Raw genomic sequence first — 22159 nt, 5'->3', positions numbered from 1 at the left:
TTAAATTTTCCTATATATTTTTGCATGATGTCTGTGGATATCTACTTGTGGGTAAATACGAGATACTGTGTATATCACTCCACAGGAAATAACTACAAAGCAGATTTTAGTATTAAAAAATTACAAGCATATATTTGGTTAGACTTGAGAGGAGCTAGAATTTGTTTCATGGTATATATTTTTTGCCAATAGGAATTAACGCCTATTTATTAAAAGATAGTTTTAAATGATTTTATACTTTTGCAGTTGTAAAGATAGCACAGAATCTTGTACACCCATTGCTGTTATTATTAATAATGTATTTAAATTTAACTGTTTCTTTAAATCCTTTTTCTTTTAGGTTATAAAGTTTTAGCACTACTGGATGTGCCTGATAGCAGTCAAGAAAAAGCTGATTTATATATACACGTCACGTACATCAAAAAGTGGGATATATGTGCTGGCAATGCTATTTTAAAAGCCCTTGGGGGGCATATGACTACCTTGAATGGTGAAGAAATCAGTTACACTGGTTCTGATGGTATTGAAGGAGGACTCCTTGCTAGCATCAGAATGAATCACCAAGCACTGGTCAGAAAGCTTCCAGATCTAGAGAAGACAGGGCATAAATAAGAAAGCAAAGCAAATTGGTCACAGTACATCCAGAACTTAACTTGAAACGCTTGAGGCTTCAAAGCATTCAAAGACTATGCATGGCTAAGGCCATCCTCTAAACTTTTAAAAGTATTTATGAAGCATCAAAGACTAACTTTTCCTGTAATAGGATGCAAGATCAAAGAAAGTGACTTGCTTCGTGTCTCAAGTATTGTCTTTATTTTTGAGACTATTTTCGTACAGTTGTCATACACAAGGCACACCTATATATATATATATTTGTGAATTAAAATATATAGCTGAGTCTACCTTGTTATAAGTCACCATTTTCACATGACATGACTCTTCACTATTTGTTAGAATTTTCATACAGAACTGATCTGAAGAAAGGATTGATTTTATGTAGATATTTAATATTGCTTTACAGTTCTATTTCATTGGGAATAAAGTTATTGGTTATATTTTTACTGCTAATTCAGATGGAAAGCACAAGAATCCACACACTTATTGATACTGCGTTAAATGCTCTGTTACTGAGTATTTCTTACACATTAAAACAGAAAAAGCTTAAATTGTTTTTCTTTGAAATTTTAATAACAGCTTCACCAGTTAGTAGAAAATATAAACATACAGTAGTACTATAATTATAATTTCTCTTTGTGTGTTTTATTTTCTTTTCTAAAGGAAGGTATGTTTGTACTTAAAAGCTTTATTTCTACCATTTTGCTATTGATTTTCATTTACCCTATGGACAGTACATAATTTCATCCTTCCCCTCTTGACCAACACTTAGTCTTTAACTTGTAAGGATTGTACTAAAGATTCAGGCTTAGAACTAGGACTTTGGGACATTTTCTGATTAGGGATAAAATATGCTATGAAGCATTATGAGAATATTAATGGTTCTGTTATTAATATGAGTTATTTGACATTACACAAATTAAGATAGCTTTCATTACATTAAAAAAGTTTGTTCCTGTACTCTAAATAAAATTGCCAGGTTTGGATATAGAAATTCTCTTATTATCAAGGATCAGTTATTTTTGCTTTTACCATTAACACATGAATCTAGCCTAACCAGATTCTCAAAGTTGTAATTTAGAGATAATTTAATTTTGCTTCAGATTAAAATAATGAGGGTTAAAGTTCCTTTGTGATGATTTTCTTGGCACACAGAATCTGACTGGAAGAAAGGTTATGACAGACTCGTGTCATAACTAGAACTTAGTGTTGTGAATTATCATTTGGATGACTTTTCTCAGTGATAGTTGGAAACTTAATGTAAACAATATTATTACATCATGACATTGATGCTTTTGTTTTTGTATTCCATAACAAACTGTTGAGGGAATTTTTTCACGGTTTCATTTGAAAAAAAATTTTTTTGTCCTAAAGCAATTTTCCAGTTATTTTCCTATCTTGTGGATAAAAATTGACCAAAGAATGGACATCTCCAGTCTGGTAGAGTGTGCATAAATCTATAGGCTTGCATCTTAAACTGGCTAGAGCCCTTTAATTTCTCATTAAGAAATTGACTCTAGTAGGGTACACATATTTTCACTCAGTCTCTGACATCTGGTCACAAATGTGATAGGGTAGTGGACCTCTCAGGCTTTTGTTTAGTGAAATTTCATTAAAAATTTTGGTAGTTGATACATTTGATTATTTTAAACAGAACTTTGGGATCCTGGTAAATGTTGGTGACTTCATTTTTTGTACTTTGCCGTGAAATGAGGAAATCCTCTTTAATCAGGAGAGATGACACATACTCTTTCCAGAGTCCTCTGGTATAAGTGTTTGACTTTATTGTATACTAATCATAGGGAAATAAGATTGGCCTAGTAAGAAATGAATTAATTGGAGGGGTTTTTTTTTTTTCTCAGTACTGAAACTTCTTGATGTAATAATAGTGAAGCTAATTCTTCTTAGCAAACATAGTTGCTTTGGTTTTATCTTTATGCTTTTTTTTTATTAATCTGCATGTAGATAATGACTGTGAAGGATTCGTATTTTGTGCAAAATTGAAGATACTGGTTGACAGTTAAGTGCATCATTTTTTAATAATTATTGAGTATAGTCTAGTTACTAATGATTTTTAAGTGCTTTTATAGAAAGTTCACTTAAATTTTTGTTTCTAAAAGTCAACGTACATTACAAAACTAGTATAAGTACAGTGAACAGTATTTATACTTATTTATGTGAGACATTGTGCCAGAACATACCAGTTAAAGAATGCTAAGGCATGCAGTATTTCTCAGAATTACATAAAGAAGAATATTTCTAAACTATAGCAAATAACTAGAATTTACTTTTAGTGACCATAATCGACTTTTGGTCTTCCCCCTCATCTTTGCTTTTAGAGGGCACTTGCCTCTTAAAAGTGAATTTGATACATCATAGTCAATAACAGTAGTGCCATTATTAGCGCTAGTATCCAGCAACTCTTCCCTTTTTCTGTGCTCTTCTACTTCTGTACCCTACTCTAACTTCTTTACCCATTAGTGGCTTTTTTTTCCTAGTCTTAAATAGTATATATATTTTCCTTCCTCCCTCCCTTCCTTCCTTCCTTCCTTCCTTCCTTCCTTCCTTCCTTCCTTCCTTCCTTCCTGTCACTTTGTTAAGCATTAATGGTTTACAGAACAGTTGTTAACACATGGGTACAATTTCTCATCTCCCTGTGATAGGTGTCTGCAAAACACACTCACCTCCAACTTAGGTCATTTACTGTCATCATGCCCCTGTACACCCTTCCCAGATCCCTTTACTTTGGTGCATTATACCATACCCAGTCCATGTTTTACTTTGTGTTTTCCGTTTCCGTCCTGTTTCTTTAGCTCCACCTCTGAGTGAAATCCTTATTAGACCTGTTTCTCCAAAATTGACTTCGAATCCTATGGGAGAACTGACTGAGCCTTGAATTATATCAAGTTCCTAGTGGGGAAAGTCAATTCTGACAGAGCTTTAGTTTAGCATTACTATTCAAAGACTCTCCTCAAAAAGGTACAGGAAAGTCACCTTCAAAACTATACAAATTTACATTACCAAGTCTAGGTTGATGCTTCTGTCTTTACAAAGCATTTCATCTGACCCATCTTTCAAAGAATGAAATACAGAAAACAGAGAGTGAGAATATAAGCCTACTGGAGAAAAATCTGCATCTTTTAAAATTAATATTATAACCTATATCACTATTTCAGCTTAGATTGCAAGAGTCTAAAACACTGTTCATATTTGTATTTGGTATGCAATTGTCCCCTCTCCCCATTTTAAAAGTTGACAGCAATGTTCAAATGAATTACTTATGGCTTATATAATGGAATAACAAGCATCTCTTTGTGTTTTAAGTAATGGTTGTACAGATCCTTTCTACTTACTGGATGCTACCTTTGTAGGGTTATGTGTCTTAAGAAGAGGCTAGGAAAGGAGGGAGGATGCAAAGCAAACATCTGCTCTGACCATTAGGATCAAAAATTGAGCTATTGTTTCAACATTTAGTGAAAAAAAGATGAGCTCACTCATGCTTTGAAGGTGACAACTGTTGATAATGATTTAAGCATACATAACTAAAGAAAACAGGAAAGTCACACCTTATTCCTTTGAAAAAGAAAATAACATCCAGCTTGTCTCTTGTTGATAATGCTTTGAAAATGGTTTTATGGAGACAATCTTTGACTGGTTTAAAAAAACTTTGGGTTATTTTAGTTGCAACTGCATGATTGGGTGTTGACTGGTCCTGGATAGAAACAATGATTTTTCATTTTTGATTTTGTTTAAATTTAAGGCATATTATTTTCAGCATATGCCTTCAAAAAGTCTGTCATTTAAGTGTTGTGTAAAAAATTAATCTCTGGTTTCATTTTTTTATCCTTAAAAAAAAAAAGTTGTGCCTTAACAGTAGGGCATTATATGTTAAGGAAAAATCAAGTTTTTGTTTTTTTTTTACATGAGGAAAACAGACCTTTTGCCATCAAAATCTAAGTTCTTTTAATGTTTTCAGTATTAGAGCTGGGGAAAATTCATTAAAGTCAAAGGAAACTAATATAAATTATTTTTGCATTATCTAGCATTTACAACTAAAGTACATTTTTATAAGAACTGGCACCTTGATGTATATAGGTCTGAAATGACACCTTTATATTTGTTTGTTTGTTTAAAATAATATAAGGCCTGGATATATTACCTTTAAAACATGTTTACTTTTTTTTTTTTTTTACTAGTGATTATTTTTTTATTTAAGAAAGGAGACATTAACAAAACCATAGAGTAAGAGGGGTACAATTCCGCACAATTCCCATAACCCTATCTCCATATCCCATCCCTTCCCCTGATAGCCTTCCCATTCTCTATCTCTCTGGGAGTATGGATCCAGGGTCCTTGTGGGTTGCAGAGGGTGGAAGGTCTGGCTTCTGTAATTGTTTACCCACTGAACATGGGCGTTGACTGGTTGATCCATACTCCCAGTCTGCCTCTCTCTCCCTAGTAGGGTGGGGCTCTGGGGAAGCGGAGCTCCAGTACACATTCATGGGGTCGTCTGTCCAGGGAAGTCTGGTTAGCATCTTGCAGGCATCCGGAACCCGGTGGCTGAAAAGAGAGTTAACATACAAAGCCAAACAAATTGTTGAACAATCATGGACCTAAAGACTGGAATAGTGCAGATGAAGTGTTGGGGGGTATTCACTGCATGCTCTTGTGTACTTCTGCTTTCAGGTATATATTTTTCCCTAGTTTATGGGCACGTGTGAACCTATGCTCTATCTCAGGGGACCTGGACTATATCTAGGTTTGGGGACTGACCACCACCTGGAATGGAATTAGAGAATATACTATGAAAGGAAAGGTCTCACCCGAATGATGAAGCTGAAGGGTTGTCATTCCACATGTGTAGTCTCTGGTCACAGTCTGAAGTGAAGCATGTTAGGGTGGCACTCGTTGCGTTGATTAGGTTGTGATCCGTGGATGCAATATTTGATTTGAATTGAGAATAGCATGCAGAAAAGTGGGCCTCACCCTAAGGTTTCAAAAACATGTTTACTTTTACATGATTTCAGTATACTACTGTCTGTTTTCATCCTCTGAGTCACTTTGGTTTTAAAAAATAACTTAATGATACTATATCAAGGTTTTATTAAAACTAAAGTAGTTCATATTTTAAAATACTACATATTGTATAACATAACAAACTGCAGTTCCTAGAAGGAGATAATTGGTTTTACTGAGAGGGCAAAAAGTTGGATTTTGCATTTCAAAAAGAGATTTGGGTTTTATGAGGTGCTGGTTATGTAGTTTATTTTTATTTCATCAAAGCCTGACAAGTGTTTGCATTCCAGTTTACCATTAGTAAAGTGTTTTACAGAAAAAAATTCCCTATTTTTAAAAAAAATATTTTTTAAATTTTTTATATTTATTCATTTTCCCTTCTGTTGCCTTTGTTTTTTATTGTAGTTATTGTCATCATTATTGGATAGGACAGAGAAAAATGGAGAGAGGAGGGGAAGACAGAGGGGGAGAGAAAGATAGTAGATACCTGCTGACCTGCTTCATCGCTTGTGAAGTGACTTCCCTGCAGGTGGGGAGCTGGGGGCTTGAACTGGGATCCTTACTACGGTCCTTGCACTTTGTGCCACATGCACTTAACCTGCTGTGCTACTGCCTGACTCCCTAAAAAAAAAAAAAAGAAAAAGAAATTGAGTGGTACATTCTGTAGGAAAATGAAATTTAGTTTCCTTTGAGAATAAAATATTATGACCCAAACTTTCAGAAGTTCAGAACAGTGGCTCTTAAAACAATTTATATATTATGTCTATAAGAGTTCCTGAAACCATTATAATTAGCATGTTTGATATCAATTGCTAAGGCAGAAATTGTATTGTTTCATTAATAGTATGTTTGATTAAAATTCCTTTTGAGGTGTGTAGTATGTGCTGATAAAATTCTTTTTGAGGAGTATGTGATATATAGTGAAGTTTTATTCAGGAAATATTTCTTCTGTGTTGAATAAATAGAAAATAGAACAGATCAACTCATCTTTAATTAGCCTATAAAGACCTCATCTTTCCAAATTATCTTTTAGATCCCTGTGATTCACACTGAACTTAGGAATGAGCCTTTATGGACTTTAATTCATGTGTAAAATGACAACTTTAATTTCCATGCACTTGTACTGTCCACCTTTGGTAGTAACCAGTACTGGTTTGATAGTCTAGCAGGTGAGACCATGTTCTGCTATGATTAGCTGTGGTGCTGCTAGTAGGTTCACCTCACTGCCCCTACCCCACCTTGATGATGTTACTTAAGCTATTAGATGTAGAGTTTACAATGAAATTATGAGGTTGTGTTCCTATATATGTCTCTTCAAACTCTGTTATTATTTTTGCAGTTCCTATTAATCTCTCATGCTGGATTGATGAGAGATTAATTCTTTACTTTTGACTATCCATATGTCTTTCAGCAATGTAAAACTAGACAAACTAGAACGTTTTCTGTTGCCAAGTTATATATAGATGCCAGTTTTATTAGTAGACATGCTATAAGTTGCCTCACCCATACCAACAAACTTAAAGGAGGTCATGATGTTAGTGTCTAGTTGGAAGTAAACTCCTCCCTCTATGTTTTCAGAGCAGTCTTTGTGTACCTCACTGAGAGCACTCATTTTTATATGTGCTGTTTGTAACTTGTATACTTCTAAAGGACAGGGATTACATCTTGGCGATACTTGTTATTTTTCACCTCAACTCTAGCAGCTAGCCCAATATCTTGAACAAATTAGGTGCTTAATATATGTGAACTAAATGGAATAAAGGGTTACTACTAGCACTCATATTTCTCATGCCTCAGTTGTGTAAACTGGTTGCTTCCTCTATAAATACTTAAGATTTTCATGCCGTACACACTAAATATGTTTTTAAAATTTTGCTTTCTTTTACATACTACACCATGGCCAGTTAGCTCTAAAGTGTGACTTTCTCAAAAAAAAAAAAAAAAAAAAAGATTATCCCAAATTCTCTGTTCCTGGAAACTGTTCTCTGCGAAACTGGAAATTTAATTTTCTGAATAAATTGGTCATGTCTGAAAGAGATGGCGTGCCACACTGCTTCTCTCTCTTTTTTTTAACCTATGGGGAAGATATACCACAGATTTGTAATTTTAATAATTTTTATGTATGCAATTCAGTGGAATTAAATGCATTCACACAGTTGTGTAGCTGTGAGCACTACCCACCTGAAGAAACCATCATCCCAAACAGATCCTTTGTGTCCATTACTCATTATCAATCTACCCCCCCCCAATAGCCCTGGTAATTATCCCAATTTCTGTCTCTGAATATAGCTACTTTTGAATGTAATATTTTTACCGAATTCTCGCTATGCATGTAAAATTATACACTGGATAATGGATGTATGTATATGACATTCCTAGCTGTAACAAAACTCCAACTTGAACTCTTTACAGTGGTCACCCTGCCCTCCCCCCACCCCCCAGCACGGATCAGCTCTGGCATAGGGTAGTGTGGGGAATTGAACCTGGGACATGAGAGTCTCTTTGCATAACTATTATGCTCTTGAGCCCCACCTAGATTTTTTTTTTTTTGAAAATGACAGAAAAAGCGCTAAAGACAATGGAATTGCAGTGCGATGGTATTAGGAAAAGGATGATGAAAAGAAGTCCAAGACTTTTGTCTTCCCCAAGTCTTGTAGAAGGGTGAGAAAATAACATCTAGCTCCTACAAGATCTTTTGGTTTTGGGTCAAGGTAGAACTGGCTGAAAAGGGATAACTTGTGTACTCCCTTTGTGGGCACAACAAAACTAAACCCAAGATCTGCACAAAAACAGTTCTGAAACTGTGAAGAGAAAGAGACACCTATGCCAGGAAAGAAACCCCACTACATGGCAGCCAGCTGTCAATCAGGAAAAATTCTAAAGTGTGGAACATTCCTTGAGAAGGGGAAGATGTGCACTGAACTCCAACACCCTCTCCCAGTTTTATGACCCTATAATACTGAAATGGTTGTGTATGAATTTGTTGGAAGTCATTGGCAGATGTTTTGTCTTGCAACCTTGCTGGGGGCCGCTGGTTGATGCTATATTGAATTTTTTTTTCGTAGTAATAGATCTTGGGGTCAAATCCCTGAGTAGTGCTTACCCACCTCCAGCCAAAAGCTAAGCCAGTTAGAGATAGGCATTTGTCAAGAGTGATTGCTCCTGGCAGGCAAAACAATCCTGACCTTGCCACTACATACCTCACTGCTAGTAACCAATCTACACTGCTACTGTCAACATAACCCCCCTTGGGCCTCCCAAATCATAGCCAGCAGAAGAGGGGATTCCACTGCCTTCTGTTTCCTTGTTGTCCTGTCACCTACCAGACTCTTCCCCCCCAATCAGTCGTAGAGTGCATACCCCATCACTTGTTGGCACTGAGTCTCCAGCCTCATTTTAGATCTGCCCTGGCATTAGTATCCCACCTCCCTTCCCTGCTGAGATCTGTGCAACTATGACAACCCAGAGGTTCATTGATCTGACTAGTCCTTGGTCATGCCTAGTCCAGCTCTGCTTTGGCTCACAGGTGTTGCTGGACTCTTGTGACCTCAAATACCAGATCCTACTTAATCCCACTGCCATAGCTGTTGCTGGGCTCTTGTAACCATAAGGCCTGGTCTAACCTAGGACTGAACCCCAAAGTGACCTCCAGGTCCAGTTGGCTGCAGTGCCATAGCTACCATTGGCATTTGTGATTGCAAACATCTACTCTTGCTTAGATGTGCTTAAGCTTGACTCACTGGAACCAGACACTCTTGTTACCAAGTCACCATTTAGGCAAGTCCAAACTTGAGCACCGTAATTGTTACCAGGCATTCAAAACCATGAACTCTTCATCATGCCCAATCTTGGCACACAACTGTTCAATCTTGGCACACAACTGCCATCAGGCACTCTCAATGTTAAATCCTGTCTGGGCCCATTTGATTTTAGGGCTGTTGGTACTGCTGCACATATTTGATTGTGAACACCTGGTCTTGCACAGATCTATCTGAACTAGATACACAGATGCTGCCAAACACTCATGATGGAAGAAAACCTCAACAAGGTTGGAAAAAATGTGAAAAATACCTAAACACCTACCATAGAGCTAAGGAATACAGTAACAACTAAAAACTACAATAGATGGGCTCAACAGCAGTATGGTAAAAGTCAAAAGTTAATCAGTACACTAGAGGAGAAAGTAGAAACAACCTATAAAAAGATAAAAAAGAATGAAAACAAGAAATTTATGGGATACTAAGAGAAATATCATATATAGGGCTCTAGAAGGAGAAGATAGAAGGCAGAATTTTTATTTGAAGACTTCCCAAACAAGGAATAGTAACATCCAGGTTCAGATCCAAGAAGCTCAATGGATTTCAAACAGAATAAATATGTACAACAAGATCATTATTAAAATGGCAAAGATAAAAGAGACTTCTGAAAGTAGCAAGAAGGAAGCAAAGAGATACATATTAGGGAGCCCTTCCCCCAATAACACTGTCAGTAGTTTCTCAAATTACAAGATGGGAAGAAAAAACAGGATATATAAAATGCTGAATGAAGGGGCCAGGTGTTGGTGTTGTTTAGTTAAGTGTACACATCATAGTGCGCAAAGACCCAGGTTCAAGCTTCTGGTCCCCACCTGCAAGGGGAAAGCTTCACAAGTGGTGAAGCAGGGCTGCAGTTGTCTCTGTCTCTGACTCTCCCCTCTCAATTCTGTCTATATTCAAAAATAAATAAAATTTATTATTATTATTTTACCAGCGCACTCTTCAGCTCTGGTTTATGGTGGTGTGGGAGACTGAACCTGGGATATTGGAGCCTCAGGCATGAGAGTGTTTGCATAACCATTATGCTATCTACCTGCACTCAATAAATTAAAAAAAAAACACATTTCTTAAAAGAGAGGAACCACTCTTGTACTAAAATTATTTTTAAACATTTTTAATTTATAAAATAAAAATATTTACAAAACCATAGGATAAGAGGTGTATAATTCCTCAAGATTTCTACCACCAGAACTCCATATCCCATCTCCTCCCTTGAAAGCTTCCTATTCTTTATCCCTCTGGGAGTAGGGACCCAGGGAAGGTGGAAGGTCTGGCTTCTGTAATTGCTTTTCTGCTGAACATGGGTGTTGGTAGGTCGATCCATATTCCCAGCCTATCCCTATCTTTCCCTAGTGGGGCAGGGATCTGGAGAGATGTGGGTCCAGGGTACGTTGGTGAGGTCATCTGCCAGGGAAGTTAGCTTGACGTCATGGTAGCATATGCAACTTGATGGCTGAAAAAGCTTTAAGATATAAAGCAGAACAAATTGTTTAATAATCAGGAATCTAAAGGCAAGAATACAGCAGGTGAGATTTGGGGGTCTCCATTTCGGAAAAAGCTAGTAGTAGGTCTATTTTAGGTATATTCCAAGGGGCTCATGTGCTTGACTATTTATCTCTTTTAATGTCAATTTATTGAGGAAGTGTTGGTCTATAGAACTTTTGTTGTCATAAGGGTACATTTCCACATTTCTTCAAGAATGGCTCAAAGTATCAGTACAACCCACCCTCTCTATCAAACCATCATCTTGGGGGCTGGTGCGGTGGCAGACCTGGTTGAGCTCACATGTTACAATGTGCAAGGACCCAGGTTTGAGCCCCCAATCCCCACCCGCAGGAGGGAAAGAAAGCTTTGCAAGCGGTAAAGCAGTGCTATAGGTGTGTGTCTCTCCTCTCCCCACTATCTCCTCTCTAAAATTCTGTCTCTATACAATAAAGATAAAAAAAAAAAATCATCTTGTTCCACTACAAGAGCTTGAGCCTCCAGCTTCTCCTTAGTACTCTTTTCTCCCCCCCACCACCCCAGTCTCTGAATCTGCTGTGACAGCATATTACCCATTGATTCATCCTTTGCTTTGTTTCTTAACCCCCAACTGTGAGTGTGACCACCCAGTATTTGTCCTTGTGCTGGCTTAACTCAATATGACTGTGACTAGTTCCATCCATCACAGCAAAGGAGAAAAATACCATTTTCTTATAATCCTGATTCTGCTTAGCTTCTGAAATGAAACCTATACTCTCTGTTTTTCTATCTGAAGTTAAAAGGGAAAAAGTGCCCACCAGGAGCTGTTAAATTGTGAAATTAACACATGTGTGAGGCCCTACACACAAAATAAAAAGTGATATTAAGAGCAAAGCTTGAAACACACCTACTGGGAGAAAAAGTAAAGGAGAGAGATAAAGTGTCTGCCTTTCTTTTAAACACATAGCATATTTCTTTCAGCTAAGGATATATGTATATTTTCATCACAAACACTAATATGTAATTAAATAAAAGTTGTAAAAGGAGTGTGAGGCAAACATAGCCTACCACTTACCTGGGAGAAAAGTTATGCACAAGAAAGCCCGGCTACCTTCAGTTAGTCAATGGCCACAAGAGAATATATTGTCCTTGAAAATTTTAATTTGTGGGATTAGAAATAACACAGTTATAACTACAGTTACTCAAAAATAACTCCCCCAACCAAACCTTGCCCTCAGTCATATGTATGGGTGCAAAGCAAGACGGGTTTTATTTTTACCTATAGTACTGTTTGCTTTGGATGGCTTCTGATTCTGCAGCAATCCCGTCAGGTAAAAGGGGAATTCTGAATAAAGACATACAATGAGAAAGATGCCAGATGTTAGTAAGAACATATTTAGAAGACTTTCATCTCAATAATGCAGGGCTGCTTTATGAAACTTATGTATGTCAGGGGTACAGCCTGTCCCCACAGGTTAAGATTATCCAACTAAGAGGCCACAAAAGTATCCTTCCAACTGAAGAAAAGTTATTTCCTTTTATTTAGTTTTAAAAATCAAACTTTTATGAAACTCTTACAGTGAGACTACATTCATGCATTACTTACACATATCTTTTGAAAAAGAGCAAAAAAAATATGTCAGAAAGGTTTACCTTTTAGGTAAATTAAAGAATAATGAATTTATTCATAAAAAGTGGTTTGACTGGGGAAATAATGACTTACTAGACAGTTGCTGCCATATAGGCACAATTTCTTATTTGACCATGACAGGTGTCTGCACATTATCCCACCAACTTAAAACCTCCTCTACAATCATGCACTAGGACCTCAATCCCCCACTCAACTCTCTTCTACCTCATTCTGAGACCTTGGCCTTGTCCAAGACCATACCTAGTCCAAGTTTCACCTGTTTTGCCTTTCCTTTCTTATTTCTTAAGTTTCACCTATGAATGAGATATGGTATTCATCCTTCTGGTTTATCTCACATAGCATGATTCCTTCATGTTCCATCCAAGAGGAGATGAAGGAGAGAGTCTCATTAAAAAACAAAATATTTTTAACTGATTTTTTTTATTAGTGATTTAAATGTTTAACAAGATTGTAAGATAACAGGGGTACAATTCCACACTGTTCCCAACATCAGAGTTCTGTGTCCCATCACCTCCATTGGAAGCCTCTTTGTCCCTCTCTGGGAGTAAGGACCAAAATTAAAAGAAAATATTTTAAAGTAACATATAATAACTGTTGCCTCCAAGAAAGGAAGATTAAAGTAGAAGTTAGAGTATTAAACAAATTTATAGATGATCATTTATTTATTTCCACCTTTTTTCCATTTGTTATTGTATATTATTAATTTTATTTTTATCTTTATTTTTTAATTTATTGGGGAATTAATGTTTTACATTCGACAGTAAATATAATAGTTTGTACATGCATAACATTTCTCAGTTTCCACATAACAATACAACCCCCACTAGGTCCTCTGTCATCCTTTTTGGACTTGTATTCTTACCCCACTCACCCCAGAGTCTTTTACTTTGGTGCAATACACTATAATGTTTATTTTATAACATGGAAATGTTGACAAGACTAAAACATAACTAAGAGGGGTACAATTCCACACAGTTTCCATTACCAGAATTCCCTATCCCATCCCCTCCCTTGAAAGTGTGAGGAAGTGGGTTTTCTCATAGGTTTTCTCAGACCTCTCCCATTTTAAAAGTTCTTTTTTTTTTGGAGGCAGCCTCTGGCAAGAGGCAGCTGAGAAACTTCCCCTTGCTGAATGCCCAAGGCCAGCTTGCTTTTTAGATAACCCAGTCATGCTTGCTCATGCTTGCCAAGAGTGGTATTACAAAACCATGGGATGCTGTTTGTGTTTGAAAGTTTGAAATTCACCCGCTCACTCTGCTTCTGTTTACACGTTTTGCTTTCGGCGCCATGCACAGAGATAGAGCTTGGAATGTATTACTTAGATAAAGGTATGGAATGTACTCACGAAACGCCCCTTTGCCGCGCTGCACCTTTAGACACCTTTAGAGTGACCACCCTGTCTCTGACTATTATAAAAAGGCATGGTTTCGAGAACTTGGGGTCTCTCAGGCAACGGGGCCTCTTTGGCATTCCGGCTTGGGGACCTCTCAGCACAGATATGTGAGTCTGTCTGTCCGTGTGAAAGTGGATACTGGCCTACTTCTCTGTGTGGTTGTGTGAATAAATTTTCATCTTCACCAATTCTCTGTGTCTGATGTATTTTGTAAAGGGTCTTGTTCAGCAGCGACTTAACAAAAGCTTTCCTATTCTTTATCCTTCTGTGAGTATGCACCCAGGATTGTTATGGGGTGCAGAAGAATTCCCATCTTTTTTTTTTTAAAGATTTGCATAACTGTCTATTCTTGCTATCTCTTATTTCTTTTCTCTTTCTTCTTCACTGGGATTTGGTTACTATTTTTTCACGGACTGGAGAAATTGGCTAACTGGTAACGATTAAACTGCTTCAATACTTGCTTCAGTTGCTACTGTAATTCATGAGGTTGGTGAGTGCAATTGTCATAAAGGTATTTAGTACAGTGTTGCTTGTACTCAAGACACAACAACTGAGGACAACAGAGCAAAAAAAAAGAAACACATAAATCAAAAAAATGGGTAGATAAAAAACAAATAAAACTGCTACTCCAATGAATGAAGACAAGAGCCCAGAAGAAACTACAAATCAGCCAGAAGTAACCATAGATAAGAAAAGTATGCAAGCAATAATAAATTTATTAATCCCAGAAATGAAAACAACATTGGAGGAAAGGAATGGCAGTATTAGGGAAACAACAGTTGAGACCCCCAAGGAAAATACTGATTATCTTGAGGCAATTAGAGAACTGAAAGCTGAAATAGTTGTAATGAAGAAAGAAGCTGAGGCAAGGGAAAGCAGACTAACAGAAGCAGAAAACAAATTAGTCAGACAGAGGATGAGTTACAGAAAATGAAGAAAGAGGTGAAAGAGCTTAAAAAGAGATTGAGAGACACTGAGAACAACAACAGAGACATATGGGATGATCTCAAAAGAAGTAACATTTGTATAATTGGCCTACCAGAGGAAGAAAGAGAGGAAGGGGAAGGAAACATTCTAGAGGAAATAATAGAAGAAAACTTCCCAGACCTGAATAACAGAAAGGACATCAAGATTCAAGAGGCCCAGAGAGTACCAAACAGAATCAACCCAGACCTGAAGACACCAAGACACATCACAGTCACAATGAGAAGAAATAAGGATAAAGAAAGGATCCTAAAGGCTGCAAGAGAGAAACAAAAAGTCACATACAAGGGAAAACCCATAAGATTATCTGCAGACTTCTCCACTCAAACTCTAAAAGCCAGAAGGGAATGGCAAGATATCTATCGAGCCCTGAATGAAAAAGGGTTTCAACCAAGGATAATAGACTTTCATTCAAACTGCTAGACTTTCATTCAAACTAGATGGAGGGATCAAAACCTTCTTAGACAAACACCAGTTAAAGGAGGCAACCATCACCAAGCCGGCCCTGAAAGAGGTTCTAAAAGACCTCTTATAAACAAGAACATCACTATAATACTTGCAATAGATCCGAGCAATAAAAATTTTTTTTTGAACAATGGCACTACATTAAATCCATAATATCAATAAACGTCAATGGCTTAAACTCACCCATCAAAAGGCACAAGGTGGGGGGATGGATCAGAAAACATAACCCAACCATATGCTGCTTGCAAGAATCCCATCTGTCACAACAAGTTAAACACAGACTTAAAGTGAAAGGATGGAAAACTATCATATAGGCTAATGGACCACAAAAAAGGGCAGGAACAGCCATTCTCATCTCAGACACGATAGATTTTAAATTAAATAAAGTAATACAAGATAGGCAAGGACATTACATAATGATTAGAGGATCAATCAGCCAAGAAGACTTAACAATTATTAACATCTATGCACCCAATGAGGGACCATCTAAATACATTAAGCACCTACTGAAAGAATTTCAAAAATACATCAATAGTAATACAATAATAGTGGGAGACTTTAATACCCCACTCTCACACTTAGACAGATCAACAAAACAGAGAACCAATAAAGATACAAGAGAATTGAATGAAGAGATTGACAGACTAGACCTCTTGGACATTTTCAGAGTCCTTCACCCCAAAAAACTGGAATACACCTTCTTTTCAAATCCACATAACACATACTCAAGGATAGACCACATGTTAGGCCACAAAGACAGCATTAATAAATTCAAGAGCATTGAAATCATCCCAAGTATCTTCTCAGACCACAGTGGAGTAAAACTAACATTTAACAAGAAACAGAAAATTATTAACAGTCACAGAATTTGGAAACTAAACAAAATACTCCTTAGGAACCACTGGGTCAGAGAATCACTCAAGCAGGAAATTCAAATGTTCCTGGAAACAAATGAAAATGAAGACAAAACCTATCAAAATATTTGGGACACAGCTAAAGCAGTACTGAGAGGGAAACTTATAGCCATACAATCACATATTAAACACCAAGAAGAAACTCAAATGAACGACCTTACTTCACACCTCAAGGACATAGAGGAAGAGGAACAAAGGAACCCTAAAGCAACCAGAAGGACAGAAATCACTAAAGTTAGAGCAGAAATAAACAACATAGAAAATAAAAGAACCGTACAAAAGATCAATGAAGCCAAATGTTGGTTCTTTGAAAGATTAAACAAAATTGACAAACCCCTAGCCAGACTCACCAAACAAAAAAGAGAGAAGACTCAAATTAATAGAATCGTAAACGATGGAGGAGATATCACAACTGACACCACAGAAATCCAGAGAATCCTGTGAAACTTCTATAAAGAACTATATGCCACCAAGCTAGAGAATCTGGAAGAAATGGAACAATTCCTAGAAACATATGCCCTTCCAAAACTGAACCAAGAAGAACTACAAAATCTAAATGCACCAATCACAGACAAAGAAATTGAAACCATTATTAAGAATCTTCCCAACAACAAAAGTCCTGGACCAGATGGCTTCACAAACGAATTCTACAAAACTTTCAGGAAACAGTTAGTACCCATACTTCTTAAGCTTTTCCATAAGATTGAAGAAACAGGAATACTCCCTTCCACCTTCAATGAAGCCAACATCACCCTGATACCAAAAGCTGATAGGGACAGAACAAAAAGGGAAAACTACAGACCAATATCTCTGATGAACATAGATGCCAAAATATTAAACAAGATCTTGGCCAACCGGATACAGCAACATATCAAAAAGATTGTTCATCATGACCAAGTGGGATTCATCCCAGGAATGCAAGGCTGGTTCAACATCCATAAGTCAATCAATGTCATTCACCACATCAATAAAAGCAAAGCCAAAAACCACATGATTATCTCAATAGATGCAGAGAAAGCCTTTGACAAAATCCAACACCCATTCATGCTCAAAACTCTACAAAAAATGGGAATAGATGGGAAATTCCTCAAGATAGTGGAGTCTATATATAGCAAACCTAGAGCCAACATCATACTCAATGGACAGAAGCTGAAAGCATTCCCCCTCAGATGGGGACTAGACAGGGCTGTCCACTGTCACCATTACTCTTCAACATAGTATTGGAAGTTCTTGCCATAGCAATCAGGCAAGAGAAAGAAATCAAAGGAATACAGATTGGAAGGGAAGAAGTCAAGCTCTCACTATTTGCAGATGATATGATAGTATACATAGAAAAACCTAAAGAATCCAGCAGAAAACTACTGGAAGTTATTAGGCAATATAGCAAGGTGTCAGGCTACAAGATCAATGTACAAAAATCAGTGGCATTTCTTTATGCAAACACTAAATCTGAAGAAGAAGACATCCAGAAATCACTCCCATTTACTGTTTCAGCAAAATCAATCAAATACCTAGGAATAAAGTTGACCAAAGAAGTGAAAGACTTGTATACTGAAAACTATGAGTCGCTACTCAAGGAAATAGAAACTGATACCGAGAAATGGAAAGATATCCCATGCTCATGCACTGGAAGAATAAATATCATCAAAATGAATATTCTCCCCAGAGCCATATACAAATTTAATGCAAAACCCATCAAAGTTCCACCAAGCTTCTTTAAGAGAATAGAACAAACACTACAATCATTTATCTGGAACCTGAAAACACCTAGAATTGCCAAAACTATCTTGAGGAAAAGAAACAGAAATGGAGGCAGCACACTCCCAGACCTTAAACTATATTATAAAGCCACCATCATCAAAACAGCATGGTACTGGAACAAAAATAGGCACACAGACCAGTGGAACAGAATTGAAAGCCCAGAAGTAAATCCCCACACCTATGGACATCTAATCTTTGATAAGGGGGCTCAAAGGATTAAATGGAAGAAGGAGGCTCTCTTCAATAAATGGTGCTGGGAAAACTGGGTTAAAACATGCAGAAGAATGAAATTGAACCACTTTATCTCACCAGAAACAAAAATCAACTCCAAATGGATCAAAGACCTAGATTTCAGACCAGAAACAAATACTTAGAGGAAAACATTGGTAAAACATTTTCCCACCTACACCTCAAGGAAATCTTTGATGAATCAAACCCTATTGCAAGGAAGACTAAAGCAGAAACAAACCAATGGGACTACATCAAATTGAAAAGCTTCTGCACATCCAAAGAAACTATTAAACAAACAGAGAGACCCCTCACAGAATGGGAGAAGATCTTCACATGCCAGACATCAGACAAGAAACTAATCACCAAAATATATAAAGAGCTCAGCAAACTTAGCCGCAAAAAAGCAAATGACCCCATCCAAAAATGGGCAGAGGATATGAACAAAACATTCACCTCAGAGGAGATCCAAAAGGCTAACATACATATGAAAAACTGCTCTAGGTCACTGATTGTCAGAGAAATGCAAATTAAGACAACACTGAGATACCACCTCACTCCTGTAAGAATGGCATACATCAAAAAGGACAGCAGCAACAAATACTGGAAAGGGTATGGGGACAGAGGAACCCTTTTACATTGCTGGTGGGAATGTAAATTGGTACAGCCTCTGTGGAGAGCAGTCTGGAAAACTCTCAGAAGGCTAGACATGGACCTTCCATATGATCCAGTAATTCCTCTCCTGGGCTTATACCCCAAGGATTCCATAACACCCAACCAAAAAGAGGTGTGTACTCCTATGTTCATAGCAGCACAATTCATAATAGCTAAAACCTGGAAGCACCGAGGTGCCCAACAACAGATGAGTGGCTGAGAAAGCTGTGGTATATATACACAATGGAATACTGTGCAGCTATCAAGAACAATGAACCCACCTTCTCTGACCCATCTTGGACAGAGCTAGAAGGAATTATGTTAAGTGAACTAAGTCAGAAAGATAAAGATGAGTATGGGATGATCCCACTCATCAACAGAAGTTGATTAAGAAGATCTGAAAGGGAAACTAAAAGCAGGACCTGACCAAATTGTAAGTAGGACACCAAAGTAAAAACCGTGTGGTGAGGGGTAGACATGCAGCTTCCTGGGCCAGTGGGGGGTGGGAGTGGGTGGGAGGGATGGGTCACAGTCTTTTGGTGGTGGGAATGGTGTTTATGTATACTCCTAGCAAAATGTAGACATATAAATCAGTAGTTTACTAATATGAGAGGGGGAAAATCAATTGTATGTCTCTAAGTTTTTCAAAACACAAAGTGAATCTTTTTAATATATAGGTTGTGTATTTGATATGCGGACTCTCTCAAAAGCCTAGAGCAAGTAGATCAGAAGCAACCAATAGCATAGCTATATATAAGATACTGGGTACTGTACAGCAAACCCTAACAAAAGGACTTTTCACAGTTAACCCAATTAACAAGTAATGTGATGATAACATTAACTATCGATTGTCTTTTTGAACCCTAAGACAGCAGGAACCTCACATCTCCACTATAGAGCCCCTACTACCCCCAGTCCTGGAACCATTGGATAGGGCCCACTTTCCCGTATGCCTCTCCCAATCCATATCAAATAATATGGCATCCGCCGATCACAACCTAACCAATGCAACGATTGCCACCTCAACATGCTTAACTTCAGACTGTGTCCAGAAACTTCACGTGTGGAATGACAACCCTTCAGCTTCATTACTAGGGTGAGACCTTTCCTTTCATAGTATACTCTAATTTCATCTCAGGTGGTTCACTTTCTAACAAAGTCCCCAAACCTAGATATACACCAGTTTTTGTGAGAGAGAGCATATGTTCACACATATCCATAAACTACTGCAAAATATATACCTGAAAGCAATAGTACACTAGAGTTTGCAGTGAGTACCTCCTAATACTTCCTCTCCACTATCCCAAGCTTTGGGTCCATGATTACTCAACAATTTGTTTGGCTTCGTATGTTAACTGTCTTTTCAGTCACCAGGTTCCAGATGCCATCAGGATGATGGCCAGGCTTCCCTGGATTGAAGACCCCACCAATGTGTCCTGGAGCTCCGCTTCCCCAGAGACCCACCCTACTAGGGAAAGAGAGAGGCAGACTGGGAGTATGGACTGACCAGTCAACGTCTATGTTCAGCGGGGAAGCAATTACAGAAGCCAGACCTTCTACCTTCTGCAACCCACAATGACCCTGGGTCCATGCTCCCAGAGGGATAGAGAATGGGAAAGCTATCAGGGGAGGGGGTGGGTTATGGAGATTGGGTGGTGGGAATTGTGTGGAGTTGTACCCCTTCTACCCTATGGTTTTGTTAATTAATCCTTTCTTAAATAAAAAAAAAAGAAATTGTTTCTCCTATTTTGTTGTTGGTTTCACACTCAAGGTCATATCAGAGGATAGGAGAGGGCAGGATTTGATCTTTTAGCCTAGGCTCGCCGAGCCAACACTTTTCCACTGAATTTTTACCATAGTCCTGTAAATGACTGCTTCTTCAGTTCTCTAAATGTTCTCTGATGGATGAGAGGAAGCAGGGTAGGTGGGTCCTTTGGGGGAGGGGGCTCAGACTTGTTTGCAGCTTGTCAGACAGTGGTGGAAAGGGTAGTGTAGACCCTCCACAAGCTAGAGACCTGTGTTTTTTGCATACACCAGGGAGTAGTGTGGACTCTATGAATGCAATAGTGAGAACCTGAGTGGGCCCCACAGAGAAAAAGCCCTTAACCCCAGCAGTCAGCACATTGGCCCCAAGATCCCCACACTGCTAGTGTCATCTCTTCTTGGAAAATGCTATGTAGGTACAGAGAACACTGGCCCTCTAGACTCTTTCACTCTCTTTTCTCCCTGCTCCTTGCCTGTATGATTCCACCACAATTAGTGACTGTTTTATTGTTGTTTGTTTTGTTTTCACCATGTCCAGAAATTTTCATTTGTCTTGCTCCAGAAGTTTGAAACTTGGAGCCAATGAAGAAACACCATGACTCACAGTGAATTCCCTGATGGAATCCAACACCTCACATGGTCTCCATTTTCTCTGTAGAATAATCCCTTCCTCAGTGTTTGCCAACCAATCATGCTTTGGGTATTAACATGAGAACACCAGGGAAAGAAGGATTTCATCTTTTTTGGACAGAAAATAGAGTGCTTTCTTTCCCAAACCAGATTTCCGATCACAAAACAAGATTTCCATAGCTCTGGTGGGAACTTTTCCCAGATAAGTACTGGGTCAGATCTTATTTCACGGTAGGAATGCAAACAGTTCATTTGTGCAAGTTTTTCTTTCTGTTTTCAGTGAATTTAGTTCTCTAGTTGGATTAAGATCTTTGGTTACATCAAATCTCTGATTGGCAGAGGACCAAACCTAATTTTTCAAAGAGAATACTGTCATGGGTGACATTTTAAAAAGTGGATGCAATTTTGCTTTATGTAGCTATTGGTAGGTAAGTAGTGGAGCTGCATGAGGTAAGAGGCAAATGAGCTTTCTCAAATGTACTTCTTATTCTCTGGGGAAGTGATTAAACATTCTTCAGTGTGTCAAACAGTTGTTTTGGAAGGCAAGCCAAATATGTCTTGGAAACCTCAGTGGATTACATTTCTCAACAAAAAGGAGACATTTAAAATGGTAAATTCTGTCAGACAATAAGATGATACTGTCACTCAGGGTAAGCTGCATTTTCTAGGAGTGATATGCCACACTCAGCACCAGACCCCTGGAGCCTGACAGGATAGCTTTGTTATACCAGTGATCCACATCAAACTAAATAATAAAGTAATCATAGAGCCACATCAGAGACAGGAGTGAAGAACCTCCCGAGATAAG

At 37.9% G+C, this 22159-nt stretch overlaps 1 protein-coding gene across 1 annotated transcript in view; it reads left to right on the top strand.

Annotated features, from left to right (window-relative positions):
• BPNT2 (3'(2'), 5'-bisphosphate nucleotidase 2) overlaps nt 1-7667 on the top strand; it is a 41168-nt gene extending 33501 nt beyond the window's left edge. Inside the window, exon 5 of the mRNA XM_007538830.3 lies at nt 341-7667. Within this exon, the coding sequence (XP_007538892.1) occupies nt 341-612 (272 nt within the window). The 3' untranslated portion in view covers nt 613-7667. The remainder of the gene's footprint in view (nt 1-340) is intronic.
• The last annotated feature ends 14492 nt before the right edge of the window (nt 7668-22159 follow it).

This window comes from Erinaceus europaeus, chromosome 1 (genome assembly GCF_950295315.1).
Source record: "Erinaceus europaeus chromosome 1, mEriEur2.1, whole genome shotgun sequence".
NCBI classification, from domain to species: domain Eukaryota; kingdom Metazoa; phylum Chordata; class Mammalia; order Eulipotyphla; family Erinaceidae; genus Erinaceus; species Erinaceus europaeus.
The sequence above is the reverse complement of the archived record's forward strand: the minus strand, read 5'-3'. Positions and strand labels throughout refer to the sequence as shown.